This window comes from Amblyraja radiata, chromosome 7 (assembly GCF_010909765.2).
Source record: "Amblyraja radiata isolate CabotCenter1 chromosome 7, sAmbRad1.1.pri, whole genome shotgun sequence".
NCBI classification, from domain to species: Eukaryota; Metazoa; Chordata; class Chondrichthyes; order Rajiformes; family Rajidae; genus Amblyraja; species Amblyraja radiata.
In genome coordinates this window covers 12,459,750-12,480,441 of record NC_045962.1, presented here as the reverse complement: position 1 = coordinate 12,480,441, position 20,692 = coordinate 12,459,750, and the positions used below count along the sequence as shown (strand labels likewise).

General features: G+C 41.3%; 1 protein-coding gene across 5 annotated transcripts in view; it reads right to left on the bottom strand.

The window, feature by feature from the left end:
- hecw2 (HECT, C2 and WW domain containing E3 ubiquitin protein ligase 2) overlaps positions 1–20,692 on the bottom strand; it is a 342,360-nt gene that overhangs the window by 12,695 nt on the left and 308,973 nt on the right. For all 5 annotated transcript variants that reach the window (XM_033023729.1, XM_033023732.1, XM_033023733.1 and 2 more), the window contains 5 exons: positions 8,383–8,512; positions 3,964–4,110; positions 2,718–2,832; positions 2,546–2,631; positions 2,348–2,460 (listed from right to left, as the gene is read on the bottom strand). In XM_033023729.1, the coding sequence (XP_032879620.1) occupies positions 2,348–2,460; positions 2,546–2,631; positions 2,718–2,832; positions 3,964–4,110; positions 8,383–8,512 (591 nt within the window). The remainder of the gene's footprint in view (positions 1–2,347; positions 2,461–2,545; positions 2,632–2,717; positions 2,833–3,963; positions 4,111–8,382; positions 8,513–20,692) is intronic.

Below are 20,692 nucleotides of genomic sequence, written 5' to 3'. Positions count from 1 at the left end.
ATAAAACTTTCCGCAGACTGATTTTGATCTATTTGATAGCTACCTGTTGAAGCACAAAAGAGTTTATGATATTACGTATGACTGAAAATCTGTGGTGTACAAATCTAACGCTTCCATTTGAGTACAGATGACAATTTTTCAGATTTAGCAGTATTTAGAAATAGCATATTGAACTGAAATAGCTTCTTTCTCACAGATGAATCCATGTTTCAAATATAATTCTACACCCTACCCTCCCAAACAGAAATGATATAGTAGACTTGAACTCATCTACGTCCTTATTCATCCACACCATCTAGTGTTTGGCATCTGCAAGCATTGCATTTAGCAGACAAATTACAAGGGGATGACACTTTCAGACCTTGAGGCATGGGGTCTGTATACAGCTGAAAAGAAGTGGTGCTCGCACAATCAACCAGAGCATCAAGAAGAGAGGCAGAATAACGTCATGATTATCTGCTGGGGTTGGGGGACATAGGGTTGAGTCACAAGTAGGTAGGATGTGGGCAGTTTTTTTCGTTTTAGTTTTAGAGATACAGCATAGAACAGGCCCTTCCGACCACTGAGTCCACACTGACCATCAATCAGCCATTCACACCAGTTTTATATTATCCCACTTTCACATCCACTCCCTACAAACTAGGGGCAACTTGCAGAGACCAATTAACTACAAACCCGCACATCTTTGAGATGAGGGAAGAACGCGGAGCATCCAGAGGAAACCAATGTGGTCACAGTGCAAATTCCACACGGACAGAACACTGGTCTATGGCTATGAGGCAGCAGCTCTACCAGTTGTGCCACTGTGCTGCCCTTCTCTGTAATCCCAGTTATTTGTGCATAGTTTTTTTCAGGGTGGAGATGATAGCTCAGAGGCAGCTGTAGTCAGCGAGCTATTAACTTAAGGTACACATTTGAAATCAGCTCTGGGACTCAGAGCACAAAGGATGGCCCCATTCAACCAAGTTCCCATTCAGTTATACTGAAATAAGCTTCAACTCTTGAGAACACCTCATTCTGTAAAGATTCCAATTCCATAACTCCATAGATGCCTAGATTTTATTTTGTGGCAGAAATGTGCGGCGTATATCTATCTTAGGGCATGCAATAGAATTTCCAGGTTAGTTCTCCTCTCCTCACAATCTGCATCATCTCATTTGTTGGTGCCTTAAAATGCATCCATCAGCAATAACAACTTGAATCAATTTAAACTAGCAAAACTATACATCAGGAGGTGCAACTCCAGAGCCAATAAGATCATGGGAGACCCCTTCCAACCCTGCAACGGACTTTTCCAGCTGCTACGTTCAGGCAAACGCCTCCGTTGCCATGCTGTGAGAACGGAGAGGTTGAGAAGGAGTTTCTTCCCAGAGGCCATTAGGACTGTAAACTCCTACCTCACCAGGGACTAACTTTACTGTACCACTCTACTGCTTTTTTTTAAATTGATGTTTTTTTCCCTTTTTCCTTCCGCCCACAATATTTAATATTTAAAAGAATATGTGATTCTGTTTGTAGTTTGTTTGTTTGTCTTTTTGCACAAAGTCCGCGAGCATTGCCACTTTTCATTTCACTGCACATCTCGTATGTGTATGTGACGAATAAACTTGACTTGACATCCCAAGGCACTTTGATGGAGAATTGTGAAATCAAATTTGAAATCAAGCCACAAAAGGAAATATCAGAGAAGAAAACCAAACAAAAATCAGCATAAAAAGGATGTAAAGAAAAAGTTAAATACAGTAGTGGAAAAATTGAGAATGGAATTCCAATGTTAAGGGGTTTAGTAGCTGAATGCACAACTACCAAAGGGTAATCATGATTCCAGATATCGGGAAGTGTCCTATTTCAGACAGTTAAAGGACTAGACGATCAAATGAAGCTGTCCTTTCCATTAATTCCTCTCTCTTTCATCTATCCGTTTATTCAAAGTTACTCAACATGCTTCAAAATTGAGTTCCTTATGCTCGACTACATCAAAGAAGTATATCAACAAAGCCTGCCATGTATTTAAAACAATGTTTAAAAATATGTAGTTTAGCTTAGTTCAAAGGGTGAAAAATATTTTTTGAAAGGCCGGTTGTGAAAATTAATGGCAAAAGGAAAATCCTTTCTCAATGAAAAATCGTTCCAACAAGGATGATGTCAAGCAGCCCCTTTTATGGCACTTCAGAATGTAATGCAAAAAAAAATCTTGTTATTTTCGAAAATTATTTGTGATCTTGTCCAATCCAAAAACTAAAAATGTACTTCACTGTCATCAAAACAAACCATATGCCATCGTACATTATTACCACTCTGTAGCAGTAATTGATAGGAAGCATTGACTATTTTATTTTGCTCCTACCTTGGAAGTGAGGTGATTTTGCCCCATTTCTCAATGCAAAATCTTCGTGGACCATTGCTGCCACGTAGTGCGGCAAAACCTTCATAGGGTATACTTGATGTACCTGTGACAAACTAACAAAGAAATTATGTAGTTAGTACTATTACTGGGTAACGCAACTGTTTAGTATAGTATCCAGTGTCATTGATTTTACTGTACCTGCAACAATCTTAGTCTCTGTTCATTGTTAAACCTTTCCACTGCAGCCCAGAACCATCTGATTACTATGTGGTTATCGTGGTATCCTTTGGGGGGAAAAATGAATATTTATTAGGTGTTGTTTCCAAATACTTAGATGTAACTGTGTTTGATTAAATTTGAATCAACTCACCTCCTCTATACTCTGTGTTATTCCTCCAATCACTTAAGTCAATTTCAGCAGTGCCTGCAATCACTAATTCTAATTCCCTTGCATCAAACACAGACACAAGCCGAGCATCCACCACCTGGAACAAGTAATTGTCATTGATCAGGGTGATTTGACATCAATTAACAATTCAAAGTTGTCCCATATTTGCAATTGGAGCTTACTTTTGGTGTAAAAGGAATCAACGAGTTTTAATTAGACCAGACCTAGAGTGACTATAAATCACACAGACAACTTCATTTTCTCCATTAGGCATATTTTTATTCATAACAATTACTATCCCTTGATTTTCCAGTATTATTCTTTAGATTTTATTATTAAAAGTGATTTTGGACTAAAAATGACTTCATTTGAAATTCGTACATAAGAAAGAATGAGCAATCGTCTCTCAGTTCCAAACCCTGATTCCCATATTCTCTGTTTCCTCTCGTTCATAGGAATATGCAGATTTAGTTTCTCATTTTCAAAAAAAGGACTGGAAAACTGATCCAACTAATACGAAGCATTTGGAGATACCGAACAAGAATTCACAAAATCCTGAAAACAACCTGCGTACAACAACCTGGAGCTTCCTTGATTATAGTATAATAACTGGGAAAAAATTTATATTAAAATTTTGGAAAAGTCCAACAACCCCCGCAATTAAAATGTGGATTATGGAGATGTTGGAGACCTTACATTTGGAAAGAACTAGAATGTCTTGATTGACAAACAAGAATTATTTGCTCGAATATGGTCTCCATTTATTGACTTTTTGAAAGGGTAAATAGGTCCGGCATGGAAGTGACTGAAGCTTGAACCCAGGATTAGGTGAAGAGTTATGTTTCATAATCTACGGACCTATCTCCAAAATTGTATTATTGGTAATTTATTCTATTCGTTTTTATCGTGTTTTTTTTCTCTTCTTTCTCACTATCTATTAAAAAATAAATAAACAAATAGAAGCAGAGTTAATATATAATTGATAAATGAGGATCCCTATTATTCTGATAGCTGGAATCCCATCTATTAACAGTATGTAATTGATATATTAAATGTGTTTTGATTATGATATGTACATGCTTCTAATAAAAATATTATTTAAAAAAATAATCATAAAGATTATAAAGAACCATTAGACCATCAAGGGATAGTCTGATAGGGCTTCTGATAAGGACTATTCTATGTTAGTCTTGGTAGCCCCTTCTAGTAATGTGTTTGCTATCCTTACCTCATAGAAGCCTCGGACCAAACTCTCTGTCTGCTGTACAACACCTCTCTCGATACGCCATTTTACCATCTTTTCAATGTATTCTTTTTTGTTTTTTTCCGCCACAGGAATGTTTGCTCCACCTGGTTTTAGCTCTCTCTCTGTAATCTATTCCAAAATAAAAATGCAATCATTTCTCCTTGGAACAATTAACATTTAATCCACTTCAAATCTATAACATTGTTTAACAGTTCTAAAAATAGTCATCTTCAGTGACACATTTAAAACTTTATCAGCGATGAGTTATGAGCATAAAGGTTTTTCCGACAAATAACATCTACTAGACAACTTGATTTAACTGATGAATATTGTCTAAAGGCAATTTAGATTACAGGCACTCCCCGACTTACATAAGGGTTACGTTCCATGAACCCAACGCAAGTCAGATTTTACGTAACTTGGAACCTTTCCCTTCAGTTACCTGGTAGTTTGCCGTGTACACAATAATTGGGATGGGATTAATTTGAGTAAATCTCAGGGCCCGACCTGCTAATTGTTGAACATTTCTTGGTCTATGGTAATTTCCATTCCGTCCTGTGATGTTGCCATCCTACCGTCTGTGAGAGGATGAATCCCAGTCAGTCCTATGAACATTCGTGGTGAGTGGATGGATGCTGACACTCGGCCTGGCACACGATAAGTGTATGGATGTTAACACTTGGCCCAGGCACAAGGTGAGGTGCATGTCTGAAGTTAACCAGATTCACCGGAGTGAGCCTGTGCGCTTTCTAACGGATGGCAGTGAAATAACTGGATTGCTGAACTCAACCGGTTCCTCACTATCCGTCAGTTTAGTTTATTGTCACATGCACCGGGGTACAGTGGAAAACTTTTGTTGTGTGCTAACCAGTCAGCGGAAAGAGAATACATGATTACAATCAAGCCATTTACAGTGTTAGATACGGGAATAATATTCAGTGCTAGATAAAGCCAGTAAAGTCAGTCAAATGTGGTCCGAGAGTCACCGATGGGGTAGATAGTAGTTCAGGGCTGCTCTCTAGTTGTTGGTAGGATGATTCAGTTGCCTGATAACAACTGGGAAGAAACTGTCCCTGAATCTGAAGGTGTGCATTTTCACACTTCTAAACCTTTTGCCCGATGGGAGAGAGGAGGCCAGGGTGCGACTCGTCCTTGATTATGCTGCTGGCCTTGCCAAGGCAGCGTGAGGTATAAATGGAGTCAATTCGCTGCAATTTCTTGCGATCTTGGATGGAGCCGTTCCCAAACCAAGCTGTGATACATCCTGATAAAATGCTTTCAATGGCACATCTATAGAAATTGGTGAGAGCTGTTGGGGATATGGCGATCTTCCTAAGCCTTCTAAGGAAATCGAGGTGTTGGTGTGCTTTCTTGCTCATTGCTTCAATATGGGTGGTCCAGGAGAAGTTGTTGGTGATATTGACACCTAGGAAATTGAAGTTTGCAGCCATCTCTACTTCGGCACCATCAATGCAAACTGGGGTATGTGTACCGCTTCACTTCCTGAAGTCCATCATGATCCCCTTTGTCTTGCTGACATTGAGAGAAAGGTTGTTTTCTCGACACCAGGACACGAGGTTCTCAATCTCTTTCCTGTACTCTGTCTCATCATTATTTGATATCCGGCCCACAATTGTCGTGTCGTAGTTTTGTTTTTAGTTTCCAGTGGGTCCCACCAGAGCAAAATTGCAAGTCGCATGTCATAAGTGTGGAAGGGGAAGGAGAGTTTGGAAATGCATTTGCGTTTTAAGTACTCTTGATTTTTTCTTCTTAGAGGTTTATAACCTTCAGTCTGAAGTGAGCTCAGGATGGGAAAGAAACCAAGATTTGCAGGTACATCTCTGTCTGCTTTGAGTTGTTGGATCGGGAATGGTGTGCCCATGTGTAATCTGTCTCTCAGTGATGGTCCCTTCTGTAATCTGCCCCCTCAGCACATAGTGGGCAAGTAGTCTTTTGGTTGAGTTTAGTTTAGAGATGCAGCTTGGAAACGTAAACTGGAAATGTAAATGTGAACTGATTGCTCTAGGGACTGAGTTCAGAATTGATTATGTAAATGCAAGTTTACATATGTCGCCTATTACGTACGTCGGGGAGTATCTGCACCAATGTCAGGTAATATGGACCTTCACCAATGAACACACTGCGAGTAATGAATCACTGACATTTAAGCTATTCACTATAAATCTCAATTCCCAAAAGGTAGAGACGAACCTATTCACAGGAGTTGAAAATATTTGCTCAACTCAGTTTTGTATATATTTTAAACAATGAAAATAAAATTATTATTTGTAACCATGGCAGTTTTATGATGGTAGTTGCATTGTTTTTTTGACACTGGAAACTATAAATATTAAGCTTAAATTATATAAATATGAAATACACTATAATGGTAATTTAAAAGGCATATTTAGACTAAGATTATTTTAATTAACTAGCAGAATATAAGGTATCACAGTGGATAGAATTTATTCTGACAGCAATGAACAATTTAAATAATGCCCTCAACAATTCACCATAGATAGGCACTGCATTGTTATTCTCCTGGCCCTGGTCTGGTGTTTTCAATGTAGTATTACTCACAACCATGAACATCTGTAACAACGAACATCCTCATCAAATTGAAATACTTACCTTACTTTTGGCAATAGTTAAACACTAACCGTTGTTGACCAATATCTGTGAGACCCTACAATTTGTGCATTAGACTCAATATTCTTAAGAGCTTTGTTACGAATAAAAACACCTCACAAATATATGCAAATACACAAGATGTGCCGCTTTCACCTGGAGAATATATGTATGTTTCAGATTTGACAGAACTGATACTAACATGAATGGGCCTTATTTAGAAACTGCCCAAATAGTTTGCATAATTGTACTGATTCCTGTGGTTTACTCGACAGGTATGTAATTGTCTTATTTGGAACAACATGCATTAAGGCGTATCAAACATTTCTCTCTGAATAGTCAATCTCTGTGACTCATTCCAAAATATTGTGTAAAGGCCAGCACCAAATTGAAAATCTTAATTAAGAATTCACGTGCCGGTAAGTAATTGTTTCACACAGTAAGCCATCTTATGCATGTGTAACAAAAAGAAAACCAGTTTTATGGAGTTTTATGAGTGATCAGCTGCATTGTAATAGGGAGGTGAAAGGAATTCCTTAAAGGTTTGATTGCAAGTCAGAAGAATCTGCTCCATATATTTTCCTAGATTATCTGTCTAAAAGGATTCTAATAATATAATGTAGCGGCGCCTGCTAGCGCACGCAGATATCGAACCCGGCGTTCGGAAGCCGCGGTCACATGACTCGGGAGGGGCTGTTGTTTTTGCGCGGTTTTTCCTTTGCGCGCGTCAGTTCAGCGCTGACCACCGATGTGGGCAGACGTGTCTGATTAACCTGTATGCTGCAACTTGAGCTTTCGAATAAAGTTTTGTTGAAAACTCCAGTAGTCGTTTCTCAGACTGCCAAAATAATTTTATTTTCATTGACATCTTATGTGACATTTATGTTTTGAACTACTGTACTCTACATTCAACTGAGCAACTATTAGAACTGTGGGACAGGTCAGGAGAGACCTGGTGTTCACTGACATAACAAAGACTAAATGTGGTGAATCTCTGGAACTCTCTGCCACAGAGGGTAGTTGAGGCCAGTTCATTGGCTATATTTAAGAGGGAGTTAGATGTGGCCCTGTGGCTAAGGGGATCAGAGGGTATGGAGAGAAGGCAGGTACGGGATACTGAGTTGGATGATCAGCCATGATCATATTGAATGGCGGTGCAGGCTCGAAGGGCCGAATGGCCTACTCCTGCACCTAATTTCTATGTTTCTATGTTTCTAAATTTAAAATTGATGCCTTTTACAACGGTATAAAACCTCTGAATTCCCATTGTAAACCAAAATCTAGTGTTGTTATATCTTAGAACTTTTAATATTATTGTCAATAAGATGATTTCCACATCCAAACTGTGAGGTGGTTGATGTTTCAAAATATGGATCTCATGGAAGTGCCAATCCATGAGGCCAAAATGGAGGATACAGAAAGAAAACAATGACTGAGAAAATTGCTTCAGGCAAAGTACATGCTGAAGGAATTAAATGTCAGAATGGGTTCATTAGTATTATAAAGTAAAAGGTTAAAAGGGCTGTGGAAAATATATGTCATGTGGTAGGATAGCAGTGAAAGAATAACCAGGAGAAATTATATAAACTCCTAATAAAAAAGAATATATCATGTGTACAAAAAGAAAAAACAGCAATTGAATCCACCTTGCAGGTAATAACTTGCAATCTTTCCCTTAATGAGTTATTAATTCTATCTGTGCTTCAAAAGTGACTGTACATTTCAAAATCATTAGTTTTCAAATGATTTCTCAGAAACCACCAATGTACCCACCTGGCCAAAGACCTCTTCATTCACAGTAAATGTTAAATCTAAGATATCACTGATGTCATTATCCTTCATCCACTGCAGACTCTGATGAAATTCTTCATCCAAATATTCCAGGTCACTAAGATCACAAGATCTGGTGAGAAAAAGCAAATATAAAAGGTAATTACAAACAGCGATAATTGACCTGAAATGATAAACCTGTTTCTTGCACTACGAATGCTGTCCGAATTGCTGAGTATTTCCAGCATCTGTTTCAGATTTCCATCATCTATGATTTTTTGCTTAAGTTACTGTCCAGACCAGAGGTGGGTAACCTGCGGCCTTAAGGCTGCATGCGACCTTCTAGGCCATTAACTGCGGCCTTTGGAATGAATCCAGATTTTGTAGAACAAATCCTTTTATTTTCATTAATATGTTTTTGTTCGTCTTTTATTATTTTTATTTTAATCTTAAAATGAACATATTTAAAATACCAAAGAGTAAAAGAAGATTCAACAAAATAATCCTCCCCGATTGACGGCCACAATTAAAACATTAGTAATAATGTACATTTTGAAGTATATCTAATTGAAGTTCCTTGGATGCGGCCTTATTAGATTACAGCTAACAATGCCGCATTCCTACATGAAAAGGTTCCCCACCCCTGGTCCAGACTGTTGACAGTCCAGATACGTTTATGGTAAAGAGTTAACCAAAAAAAATATTATAATGTTCTCATCCATCTAAATACTAACAGTTGTATTATGCACAACTCATTGTTTGTTTTTTTAAGGATTTTGCACCTTTTTAAAGACACATTGCACTTTCCCTAGAATTTCAAATATCAAAGCCTTTCAAACAGATACAACCTTCTGAAACCTCATGGAGATAACTTTTGTGTTACGTTTCATTTAAAAACATGCCTCCTTATAACATTTGGATAAAGTATCCCATAGTGCTGCTAGTTCTAGTGGATCTTTAATGCTGGTGGGATAAAACACATACCGGGATTATGATGGATGATGTATTCTCTGAGTGCAAGTATGTCTGGGATGTCATTTGATAAATCTGTGGGAAAGCTCCCCAATTAAGAAATCATTATTCAGAGGTTTATGAGGAATTTTGCAGGGTTGACTTGACCAAATGTAAACATTGTCTTATCCAGATCCAGTGTCAACATCCATATCAAGTGTTTGGCCTTCTTTGATTCTTTTGTTTTTCAGTGCAGGTTTTCTAATCCCACGGAATGACTTGCGAGGCTATTTCAGAGAACATGTAAGAGTCCATCACAATAATGTGGGTCCAAACCATTTCTTTCTTTACTGCATGATTATCTCTCTGCCCCAACTTCTATATTCCAAACCTCTGATCACTCTGTCCCCAACCCCTGAATCCCCATTCTAAATTATCTTACCTGACCCCATCTATATCCCTCAACTCTAGTTGAATACAGACTTCACCCCCAATCTCATACAACACTCGATCACACTACTCAACATCAATAGACTGAAAATGCTGGATGATCAGCCATGATCATATTGAATGGCGGTGCAGGCTCGAAGGGCCGATTGGCCTACTCCTGCACCTATTTTCTATGTTTCTAAGTCAGCCAGACAGGCAGCATCTTTGGAGAGAAGGAATGGGTAATATTTCAGGTCCAGACCCTTCTTCAGACCGACTGGATTTTAAGTCTATTTTCAGTGTAAACCAGCATCTGCAGTTCCTTCCGACACAAACTACTCAACAACCTGGAATGACCTCTTCCATCAGCTCAGCTGTGGGACTTTACAGGCATATAATCCAATTCCTTATACAGTATGGTGGTAAGAAATAGCACAAAATGACATTCCTGCTTAATTGTTTTATTTTAATCTACATTATGTTTCACAGCAAATAATATTAACGGTAAATTGGACTTTGACACCACTGTCGAAAAGGCCATTCTGACCTTAAGTTATCTGATTTTGTAAAATTTTCCCTCACCACAGTTACTGAACAACTCCCCTTCAAATCTGCCATCCAGTTTTTCCTGAAAGAACTTATCCTGACGTTCCAGTCATGGTGAACTGCTGCCCATCCTAGCTCTAACCACCTTTTCCTTCCCAAACGTCCTCAAGCATGTCGTCGTCGGGTCCCGACTGAAGGTTCGTCAGTGGGTGGGACCAGGGACCTGCCCGGAGGCTCGGCAGACAGCGTAACTGGGTGGAAGCTGGAGACATCGAACATGAGGACCATGAGCCGGTAGGAGGGTGAACCACGGTAATGCCTCCAGCACTTTCAAGGTCGGCTGCAAGACACCAAGATGGTCAAGATGGGCTGACCAGAGTTTAGATTTTGACTAATGGCGTCTAAAATGGCAGCGCCTGCATGTGTAATATATGCAAAATGAATTTCACTGTGCAGTTGCATACATGATAAATAAAGCACTATTCAACAAATTCATATGCATCTTAGGCAGAACTCTTTGCTTTTCCCCCATCCAATCAGTGCCATATTCAAGATGGTGTTGATGCCAGATGCCTCTCTACCTGCGGCTCTCAGAGGTAGATCTGCAATCATTCATTACAATCGCTCCACTCTTTTACAGTACACACTTATTTCAATAGCAGCATTTCTTACCCTAACTATGCTCATCTTATTCCCTTATCCTGTATCTCTACACTGTGGACAGCTTGATCGTAATCATGCAGTCCTTTCACTGACTGCATAGCACGCAACAAAAACATGTTTTCACTGTACAATAATAAACTCAACTGTTCTGTCCCTGCAGCAGAAGTGAAAATCTGACAAATGTAATTTCTCTTTTCCTGTCCCTTACAGCCTTATTGCTCAGCTTAAGGTAGGAAAGAGCAAGTTGATGCAGTAGGAGATTAAATATAAACCAATTTTGTTGCCATTTTGATGCCCTTTAGAGCGCTGTAAACGTTCAACGCTCGATTAATATTGTGTTGGAAGGAACTGCAGATGCTGGTTGACACTGAAAATAGACTTAAAATCCAGTCGGTCTGAAGAAGGGTCGGGACCTGAAGTATCACCCATTCTTTCTCTACAAAGATGCTGCCTGTCTGGCTGACTTACTCCAGAATTTTCGGGTCGAGACCCTTCTTCAGACTCTGTCATCTGACTCTAGCGTTAATGTTATACTCTGTCTGAAGAAGGGTCTCGACCCGAAACGTCACCCATTCCTTCTTCAGAGATGCTGCCTGTCCTGCTGAGTTACTTCAGCTTTTTGTGTCTATATTCACAATTAATATTATTTTACTGTGAAACAATCTGCAGATTAAAAGAAAACATGCAAATGCAGTGTGATTGGATTCTATTTCTTAATAAGCTTGATACATCATCCTTCTCCACTGTCAACCAGCGACACACACTTCCATTCTTACCCATTGCCATAGGCAAGAAATTACTTGCTTATCTAAAACAATGGGTGCCACAACCAACAGTTGACGACATCCAAAACTATGATGAGATTTACATGCTTATTCTGCCTTCTATTCTCGGGAAAAATAAATATAAATGTAGTTATCTCTTTTGGAAAAGAGAATACCAGTAACCTTCCTTATTGCAATAATGGAGGTATATCTCCAGCTCCATCCCAGAAGGAGCCCACCATGTCAGAGTTCACAGCCACCACCATCTTGATGATCATTAGCAACGTGTTTCTTGTCATGCTTTGTAGGCTTCAATTGTGGATACAGCAGATGGTAAATTTCATTGATGTTCTCCTTCATCAAGTCCTCACTCTGTTCCAGGCTAAAGTTAAAATGGGAAAAATGCTTCCTGAACACCCCTTGTGTATACAGCTTCATACAGGAAGCCCACATCCAGGTGTTTACCCAGCTCTGCATGACATTTGCCCATTCATGCACTTTATAAGTGCACACCATCTAGGACCATCTGATGTGCTCAAAAGCTTTGATGTCAGAATTAAGTCCAGTGGCACCTGGTTATCATTCCTTGTAGTATTCTACAACTTTAAAGAACTCTAAAACCTCCCAAATACTTGTGCAATCATAGCCAAAGCCAGTAGAATCAACCAGCAAGCAATCCAAAACAAGTTGGTGATCCATTTAAATACTTAGGTTCAGCTGTATGAGGTTTAGACACGTTGTAACCTGAAGTGTTGAGCTCTGCAACACAAGTCTTACCAACATCTGCCAACTCAGCATATTCTGCAGACCTTCACTGAGCATGACTACACTCTCACCAAATGACATCTATCATGAGTCACCAAATGTGCACTCATGTTGGAATCAAAACAGTATGTGCTGTAACATGCGTGACGTCTGATGGATCTAAATTTAAGGCCTATTTTTCAATTGCTGCTGAATTTTAAGGGAATACAATAGGGTTGGCAAAAGGCTTTTGGCACATTGGCCTTCATCAGTCAGAGTATTGAGCATAGAAGTTGGAAGGTCATGTCGCCGTTATAAAAGATGTTGGTGAGGCCACATTGAGTATTGTGTACAGTTTTGGTCACCATGGTATAGGAAAGATGATGTCTAACTGGAAACGGTGCAGAGAAGATTTATGGGGATCTTGCTAGGACTCAAGAGCCTGAGCTATATGGGAGAGGTTGAGGAGGCTAGGACTTTATCCCTTGGAGCTCAAGAAGATGAGGGATGATCTTATAGAAGTGTATAAGATCAAGAAAATAGATAGGTTAAATGCAGAGTCTTTTACCCAGAGTAGGGAAATCAAGAACCAGTGGACATAGGTTTAAGGTGAAGGGAGGTGGCTTAATATGAACCTGAAGGGCAACTTTTTTTTACACAAAGGGTGATTGGTATAAGGAACGAGCTGTAGAGGAGGTAGTGCTATAACAACATTTAAAAAACGTTTGGACAGGTACAGGGATAGGATAGATTTAAGGTGAGGGGGGAAAGATTTTATAGGAATCCGAGGGGTTACTTTTTAACACAAACGGTGGTGAGTGTATCGAATGAGCTACCGAGGCAGGGACTATCACAAAGCTTTTGGAGACATTTGGACAGGTACATGGATAGGACAGGTTTAGAGGGATAAGGGCCAAATGCAGGTCTAGATGGGGCATGTTGGACCGAAGTGCCTGTTTCCATGCTGTATGATTCAATGTCATTACATAAGCCATTTCCAATTCTGTTGAAACAGTGTTTTGACATGCTGTTCTTACCAATGGCTGGGTAACCCAAGGTGAAAATAGAAAACAGACCGGCAAATACGATGTCTTGTGAAATATGGCTTAATATATTCAATGGGCAGAAAACACTGTGTTCAAGGAATTCAGCAGGCAGCATAGGTGGAGGGAAAAGGACAGATGGCATTTTGGTTCGGGACTTTTTTCAGTTTAAAGGGTCTGGACTCAAAATGTCGTCTGGCCATTTTCCTCCACTGATGCTGTCTGACCCACCAAGTTCCTCCAACATTTTATTTTTGTTCTGAAGACTCCAGCATCAGCAGTCTCCTTGTCCATTTAATACATCCATTAGTATTTGAAAAATACACAAACAAATATTTGTTTCGAGACTTTGTTTGGATCGAGACTTTGGTAGAACCTAGTGGCCGGAAATTTGTTTCTGTTTGCTTTCCTGTTTTGATGTCCTAAACCTCAATCAAAGCCTGGAGCTAAAGTGACCCAAGAAATGTTTTGCTCGGTTATTGGAAATGTACTGGTCGATGGGATTCTGCTGAAGACACCCTGCAATGAATAGGAAACGCTGTTTTAGTTGGATTCATTTGCAGGAAAAGTAGAGTTTTGATCAATAAACTATATCTTTCAAGTACAGTAAAGGGCCTGTCCCACTTTCACGGCCTAATTCACGACCTCTGCCGAGTTTGCCCTTGAATCATACTCACAGCATGGTCATCACAAGGTCGTAGGTAGGTCGTAGGTAGGCCGTGATGCTAGTCGTAGGTACTCGTGGCATCAAGTAGGTCGGGCGTTTTTCTACCATGATGTAAAATGTCCACGAGTAAAAAAGGTCGTGAATTAGGTCGTGAAAGTGGGACAGGCCCATTCCAGTTTTACCCATTCAAGGTGAGTGACAATGTTCCCATTACACTTGACTCAGATTTTAAAGACGATTATTAAGTTTTCAGAGATGAGGCAAGCTGCACAATCCAGAGTACCCGAGCACCATCTTTTACTTATTGCCTAGGTGCTGACACAACTGTTCCAGGCCAACAACGAATCCTAGATGTCTCTGGCAGTGAGATCAATGGCATGGGGTGTCATGGAAGGTCATGGGGTGTCATGGAAGGTCATGGGGTGTCATGGAAGGTCATGGGGAGATAGAAGAGCTGCTTCATGCTCAGCATTGTAATGATGTTGAACCTAGTGGCCGGAAATGCTGACTTTAACTTGTCGCACAACTTTGCATGTCCTTCAGGCCCTGCTTGAGGCTGTCTGGAATAGTTTCAGCATTAAGAGTCACATTGGAAATGAACACCAGACATGATTTTTTTTTTTAATTGAATTCCAAGGAAAAGTCACTGATGGCACAACTGAAAATGTTTGAACTGAGGAAGCTTCCACAAGCAATTCTCTTTTGAGTTTCATTGTTCAGTTTTACTTGGATTCCTTTGTTGCAAGTCCAAGTGAAAGTGAGGTTCCAGTCAGCTTCTCTCAACTCTTCTGTAATGTTTGTGTGTTTTTGAACATCCATGTTTGGATCGAGACTTTGATAGAATCAAACCCCACTAGCTACAATACTTAGCAAAATATCAGCAATGACAAGGGGACACAAAGTGCTGGAGTAACTCAGCGGGTCAGGCAGCATCTCTGGACGGCACGGATTGGTGATGTTTCAGGTTGAACAAGTCTGAGGAAGGGTCTTGACCCGAAACAAAAGCTCCCATACACCAGCACATTGAGTCCTCTTTTGCAAACCAGCATCTATAGTTTCTTCTTTCTTCTTTAATTCACGACATGTCTCCCGACTCCAAATCAGTGCTTACAACTGGGAAGGGGCTTAAAGGACAGTAGCTGGATGTGTTCGTTTTTTATCTGATTTCTTGGCAATATTCAACATTGTTGGGTAGATGGCAGTGCTACAGTGGTATCAAGATGTTGGCAGGCCATAACTGCACCTGTTTGTTGGTCCCCAGCATCACTATCGGGTTGTCTGGCCCCATGGCCCTCATTGTGCCCTGACATTCAGCTGATTCTTTGTATTTTCATGGAAAAAACTAAGTTGATTGGTGGGTCAGGATTTTGGAACAAAATCACTCGAATTCAGTCAGTGATATTGACTGAAGATACTTTCAGGCACTTCAGCCTTGTCTGTTGGCAACACAACATGGTTGGAGGAGCCACTACACTCCTGTAGACAGGCCTCGACCATACCCTTCTCACCTATCCATGTTCTCCAGAGATACTGCCTGACCCGTTGAATTATTCCAGCTCTTTGTGTCGTTTTGCATATTCACCAGCATCTTTGTTTCTACCTCTTTTAATTGCTTAGTTGTAGCCTATTACTTTAGGCCAGGCTCGGGGGGCTGCAGTCTTTTGCTGCAAATTGTGGAACTACTTAGCTTTCGCTACTACCTACATTTGGTATCTAGATTACAAGCAAACCTGTGAAGCAGCTTGACTAAGTCCGTACACGGTATTAAGAAAAGCCTGTTGCTGTCTCCAGAACAGCAGGTTTGGGCTCCTGGCATGATTTTGATGAGGAATTAGTTACGTTTTTGGATGGGATACAATTTTGCTGCAGGCGATTGGCCAGAGCATCTCCTACATTCATTTTGATGGTTAAACATGTATCAGAATGATCTACATCATGTGAGATTAAATCCACTCAAAAGGTAGCTGTCCTCTCAAACCTTGTGTGATGGTCAATCTGACTGCAGTCAGTTTGGTTTGTTACATGTTTATGTTCCCTTCTTTCCGCAAAGCTTCTACTATGTAACAAAAAGGGAAAACACAACTAAGAAAGGGATGAAGACGTTTCCTGACCCGAAACATCTCCCATCGATGTTCTCCAGAGATGCTGCCGGTCCCGCTGAGTAACTACAGCAGTTTGTGCCAATTTGGAAAGTACTAAGGTGACAACCACCGTGGCCTAAAGATCCATCAGGCGAGAATGAAATGCTCGGAGAAGGAGAAAGAGGTGCAGCCCACAGGCCTTGAACCTGGTGAGACGCAGGAGGAGCCCGGCCGGGACTCACCCCACGAGCCCTGTCCCTCCACGCACTAGAGTCTCCCAACCACTACAGAGTAGTTATTTAGAGGACTGATCCGTGGGCGGTTGCTGTTGGGACGCAAGTCGGGGCCTGATCAACCCCGGCTGGGTCACCCGGGCGAGGGTGTCGGATTTTGTGAGACTCGAAACACCCGATGACCCCAGGTCACATCACTGAGGATGCGTCCCAGCGCATCTAGAAGATGTATCTTTTTCACATTGGCTATAACACCATGAAGTGTGGAACCAATCTGAAGATTCAGGTTCATTCCCACCCATAGTACCTCATTGCACCACACTTCTTCCAGCCAATATTTGGTCAACAAAGAAGTGGAATGGAAAGCAAGAGTGAAGACGAAAGATTGGATGTTATATGATAGATGCACATTTCTGAACATTATTTGATCAGGCTGCAGTTCTTTTGATTATTTCTTCCTTCTTGGGAACCAACCATTACATGTTGACAATTTAAATTTATACGATCAGTTAGAGAGTATACTAAAATGATGCCTGTGTATTTATTTCATAATGCAGATAATTTTTCATCAGTAGGCAATTTGAGAACATTAAAAATTAATTGCATGCAGTAGTTTGGAACCAGAGTTGTATGTAGAACAGATGAAGTAGGGGTTGCCAAGATCTTTGCACTGAGCAGCATTTGTGAATCAGTTAGATTATTCCAACAAATTGCCAGAGTTAATGAATTCAATTTCATTATTTGCATGATAGATTTGATTTCATGGTTAGCTTCTGTACAGGTCATAGAATATAATAGATTAGCAACAAGCTTTCCTCACAGAGTTTATTTCAGCTCATTACATAGAAACATAGAAAATAGGTGCAGGAATAGGCCATTCGGCCCTTCGAGCCTGCACCGCCATTCGATATGATCATGGCTGATCATCCAACTCAGTATCCCATCCCTGCCTTCTCTCCATACCCCCTGATCCCTTTAGCCACAAGGGCCACATCGAACTCCCTCTTAAATATAGCCAATGAACTGGCCTCAACTACCTTCTGTGGCAGAGAATTCCACAGATTCACCACTCTCTGTGTAAAAAATGATTTTCTCATCTCGGTCCTAAAAGACTTCCCTCTTATCCTTAAACCGTGACCCCTAGTTCTGGACTTCCCCAACATCGGGAATAATCTTCCTGCATCTAGCCTGTCCAACCCCTTAAGAATTTTGTAAGTTTCTATAAGATCCCCCCTCAATCTTCTGAATTCCAGCGTGTACTTTGATTGATTGATTGATTATACCTTTAATAATCCTTTACAGGAAATTACAGTGCCACGACAGCTTCAAGACAGACATAACACCACACATTTCCTCAAATAGCTTCCATACTTAACAAGTTAAAATACAAGTTAAAATACAAGTTAAAATACAATTAATTAAAAAAAAGTGCAGTTATTTATGCGCATTATATAACCTTATAGCAGCTGGTAAACAAGACTTCCTATGTCTCTCAGTTTTGCACATTGGTGCAATCAGTCTCTGACTGAAGATGCTGCTCTAGATCACCTTCAGGGCATGGAGTGGGTGAGTGGGGTTGGTCATTATTGAACCCAGTTTGTTCAGAGTTCTGGCCTCTGCCACCTGCTGGACCGTTCGTTGCTCAGCCCCGACCACTGAGCCGGCCTTCCTGATCAGCTTGTCCAGTCTGTTTTTGTCCGCTATGCGGGCGCCATCTCCCCAACAGGCCACAGCAAAAAACAGAGCACTGAATGGTAGACACTGCACAGTAGGGGTTGGCAGATGTTAAATGACCTCAGCCTCCTTAAAAAATACAGTCGGCTTTGTCCCTTCCTGTACACCGCCTCCATATGACACTTCCAGTCCAGCTCACTGTCAAGCTGCACCCCAAGGTACCTGTGGTTAGCGACCACCTCCACCTCAGTGCCCTTAATGGTGATTGGTGTTGCTTGAGTCCTCCTCCTCCCCCTCCTGAAGTCCACAACTATCTCCTTGGTTTTTTTGGTGTTAAGATGGAGGTTATTGTGTGCACTCCACTTCACAAAGTTACTTATTATGTCTCTATACTCCTCCTCATTGCCCCCTTTAATGAGGCCGTCAACAGCTGTGTCATCCGAAAACTTCTGCAAAAAGCAGCTGTTTGTGTTATATTGGAGATCCGCTGTGTAGATGGTAAACAGGAATGGAGCCAGCACAGTTCCTTGTGGAGCCCCTGTGCTGCTCAAGATGGTGCCCGAGACACTGTTCTGTAGGCGCACGTACTGTGGTCTGAGGGAAAGGTAATCCAAACACCACAGTACCAGTGATGGATCCACTTTCATCTTCTCCATCTTCTCCCCTTGCAGTCGGGGCTGAATTGTGTTGAAGGCGCTTGAGAAGTCAAAAAATGTAATCCTTACAGATGCATCAGTAGTGTCCAAATGTGTGTACACCCTCTGCAGCATGTAAATGAGGGCATCATCGACACTGATGTTAGGCTGATATGCAAACTGTAAAGGATCCATTTGATTTGACACACTAGTCCTGATGTAGGAAAGGACAAGTCTCTCAAATGTCTTCATTATATGTGAGGTGAGCGCTACTGGTCTGTAGTCATTGTGGTGAGTGGGATGGGTCTTCTTTGGGACAGGTACCAGGCAAGATGTTTTCCACAGCCTTGGAACCTTCTGTAGACGCAAGCTCAGGTTGAACAGGTGTGTTAGAATACCACACAGCTCTGAAGAGCAAGTCTTCAGTAGCCTTGGGCTGGTGTCATCAGGCCCCACTGCTTTCCCTGGCTTCAGTCTGTCCAGCATCACCTTGACCTGAGCAGTATGAAGAGTCATAGGTGGGGCTGCCGGTGGAGTGGGAGGTGGAAAGAGGGGACTCCGTACAGGTGACATCTCAGGAGTGATGGAGATGATGGAGAGAGGGAGGGGAGGTGGAGAGGAAGCAGCAATGGTCAGCAGACCAGGTGGGGGAGGCTGGGGTGGTGTGGGGAGTGGGCAAGCCGAGTCTATCCAGTCTTTCTTAATATGAAAGTCCTGCCATCCCAGGAATCAGTCTGGTGAACCTTCTCTGTACTCCCTCTATGGCAAGAATGTCTTTCCTCAGATTAGGAGACCAAAACTGTACGCAATACTGCAGGTGTGGTCTCACCAAGACCCTGTACAACTGCAGTAGAACCTCCCTGCTCTTATACTCAAATCCTTTTGCTATGAATGCTAACATACCATTTGCTTTCTTCACTGCCTGCTGCACCTGCATTCTTACTTTCAATGACTGGTGTACCATGACACCCAGGTCTCGTTGCATCTCCCCTTTTCCTAATCGGCCACCATTCAGATAATAGTCTAATTTCCTGTTTTTGTCACCAAAGTGGATAACCTCACATTTATCCACATTATACTGCATCTGCCATGCATTTGCCCACTCACCCAACCTATCCAAGTCACCTTGCAGCCTCCTAGCATCCTCCTCACAGCTAACACTGCCCCCCAGTGTTACACTGCTGTTATCCCAACTAAAGTTGTTACCAGGCTAGACAGTTGACTGAGGAGCAGGGAAAGCTATTCAAGGGTAGACAGTATAATGAGATCAAATTACCTTAGACTATTTCTATACTAGCTTTTTTTCTAAAGTAACGGAAAGTTATCCAAAGACAACTTTATGCCAGTTGTTCAACTTTTTCTGATTACATAATCACCTGTAGCTTTAAAATAGTTTTACTTGAATCGCCAAAAGGAGGCAGCCAAACTAGATGGTTTTATTGTTGGTAAAATAAGAATGGACAGATGGAGTCAAAACGTCACCTATCTATATCAGGGTCTGGACCCATAATGTCAACTATCCACGTTCTCCAAAGGGCGGCATCATGGCCTTACGGTCTCAGAGACCCAGGATCGATCCTGACTGCTGTCTGTACGTTCTGCCTGTGACCGTGTGGGTTTTCCCCGGGTGCTCCGGTTTCTTCCCACATTCCACAGACGTACAGGTTTGTAGGTGAATTGGCTTCAGTAAAAGATTGTAAATTGTCCCCCGTGTGTAGGATAGTGCTAGTGTACGGGGTGATTGCTGGTCGTCGAGGACTGAGTGGGCCGAAGGGCCTGTTTCCACGCTGTATCTCTAAACTAATAACTCAGATGCTGTCTGACCTGCCGAGTTACTCCAGCACTTTGTGTCCTTTTGCGCATCAACCGGCATCTGCAGTAAT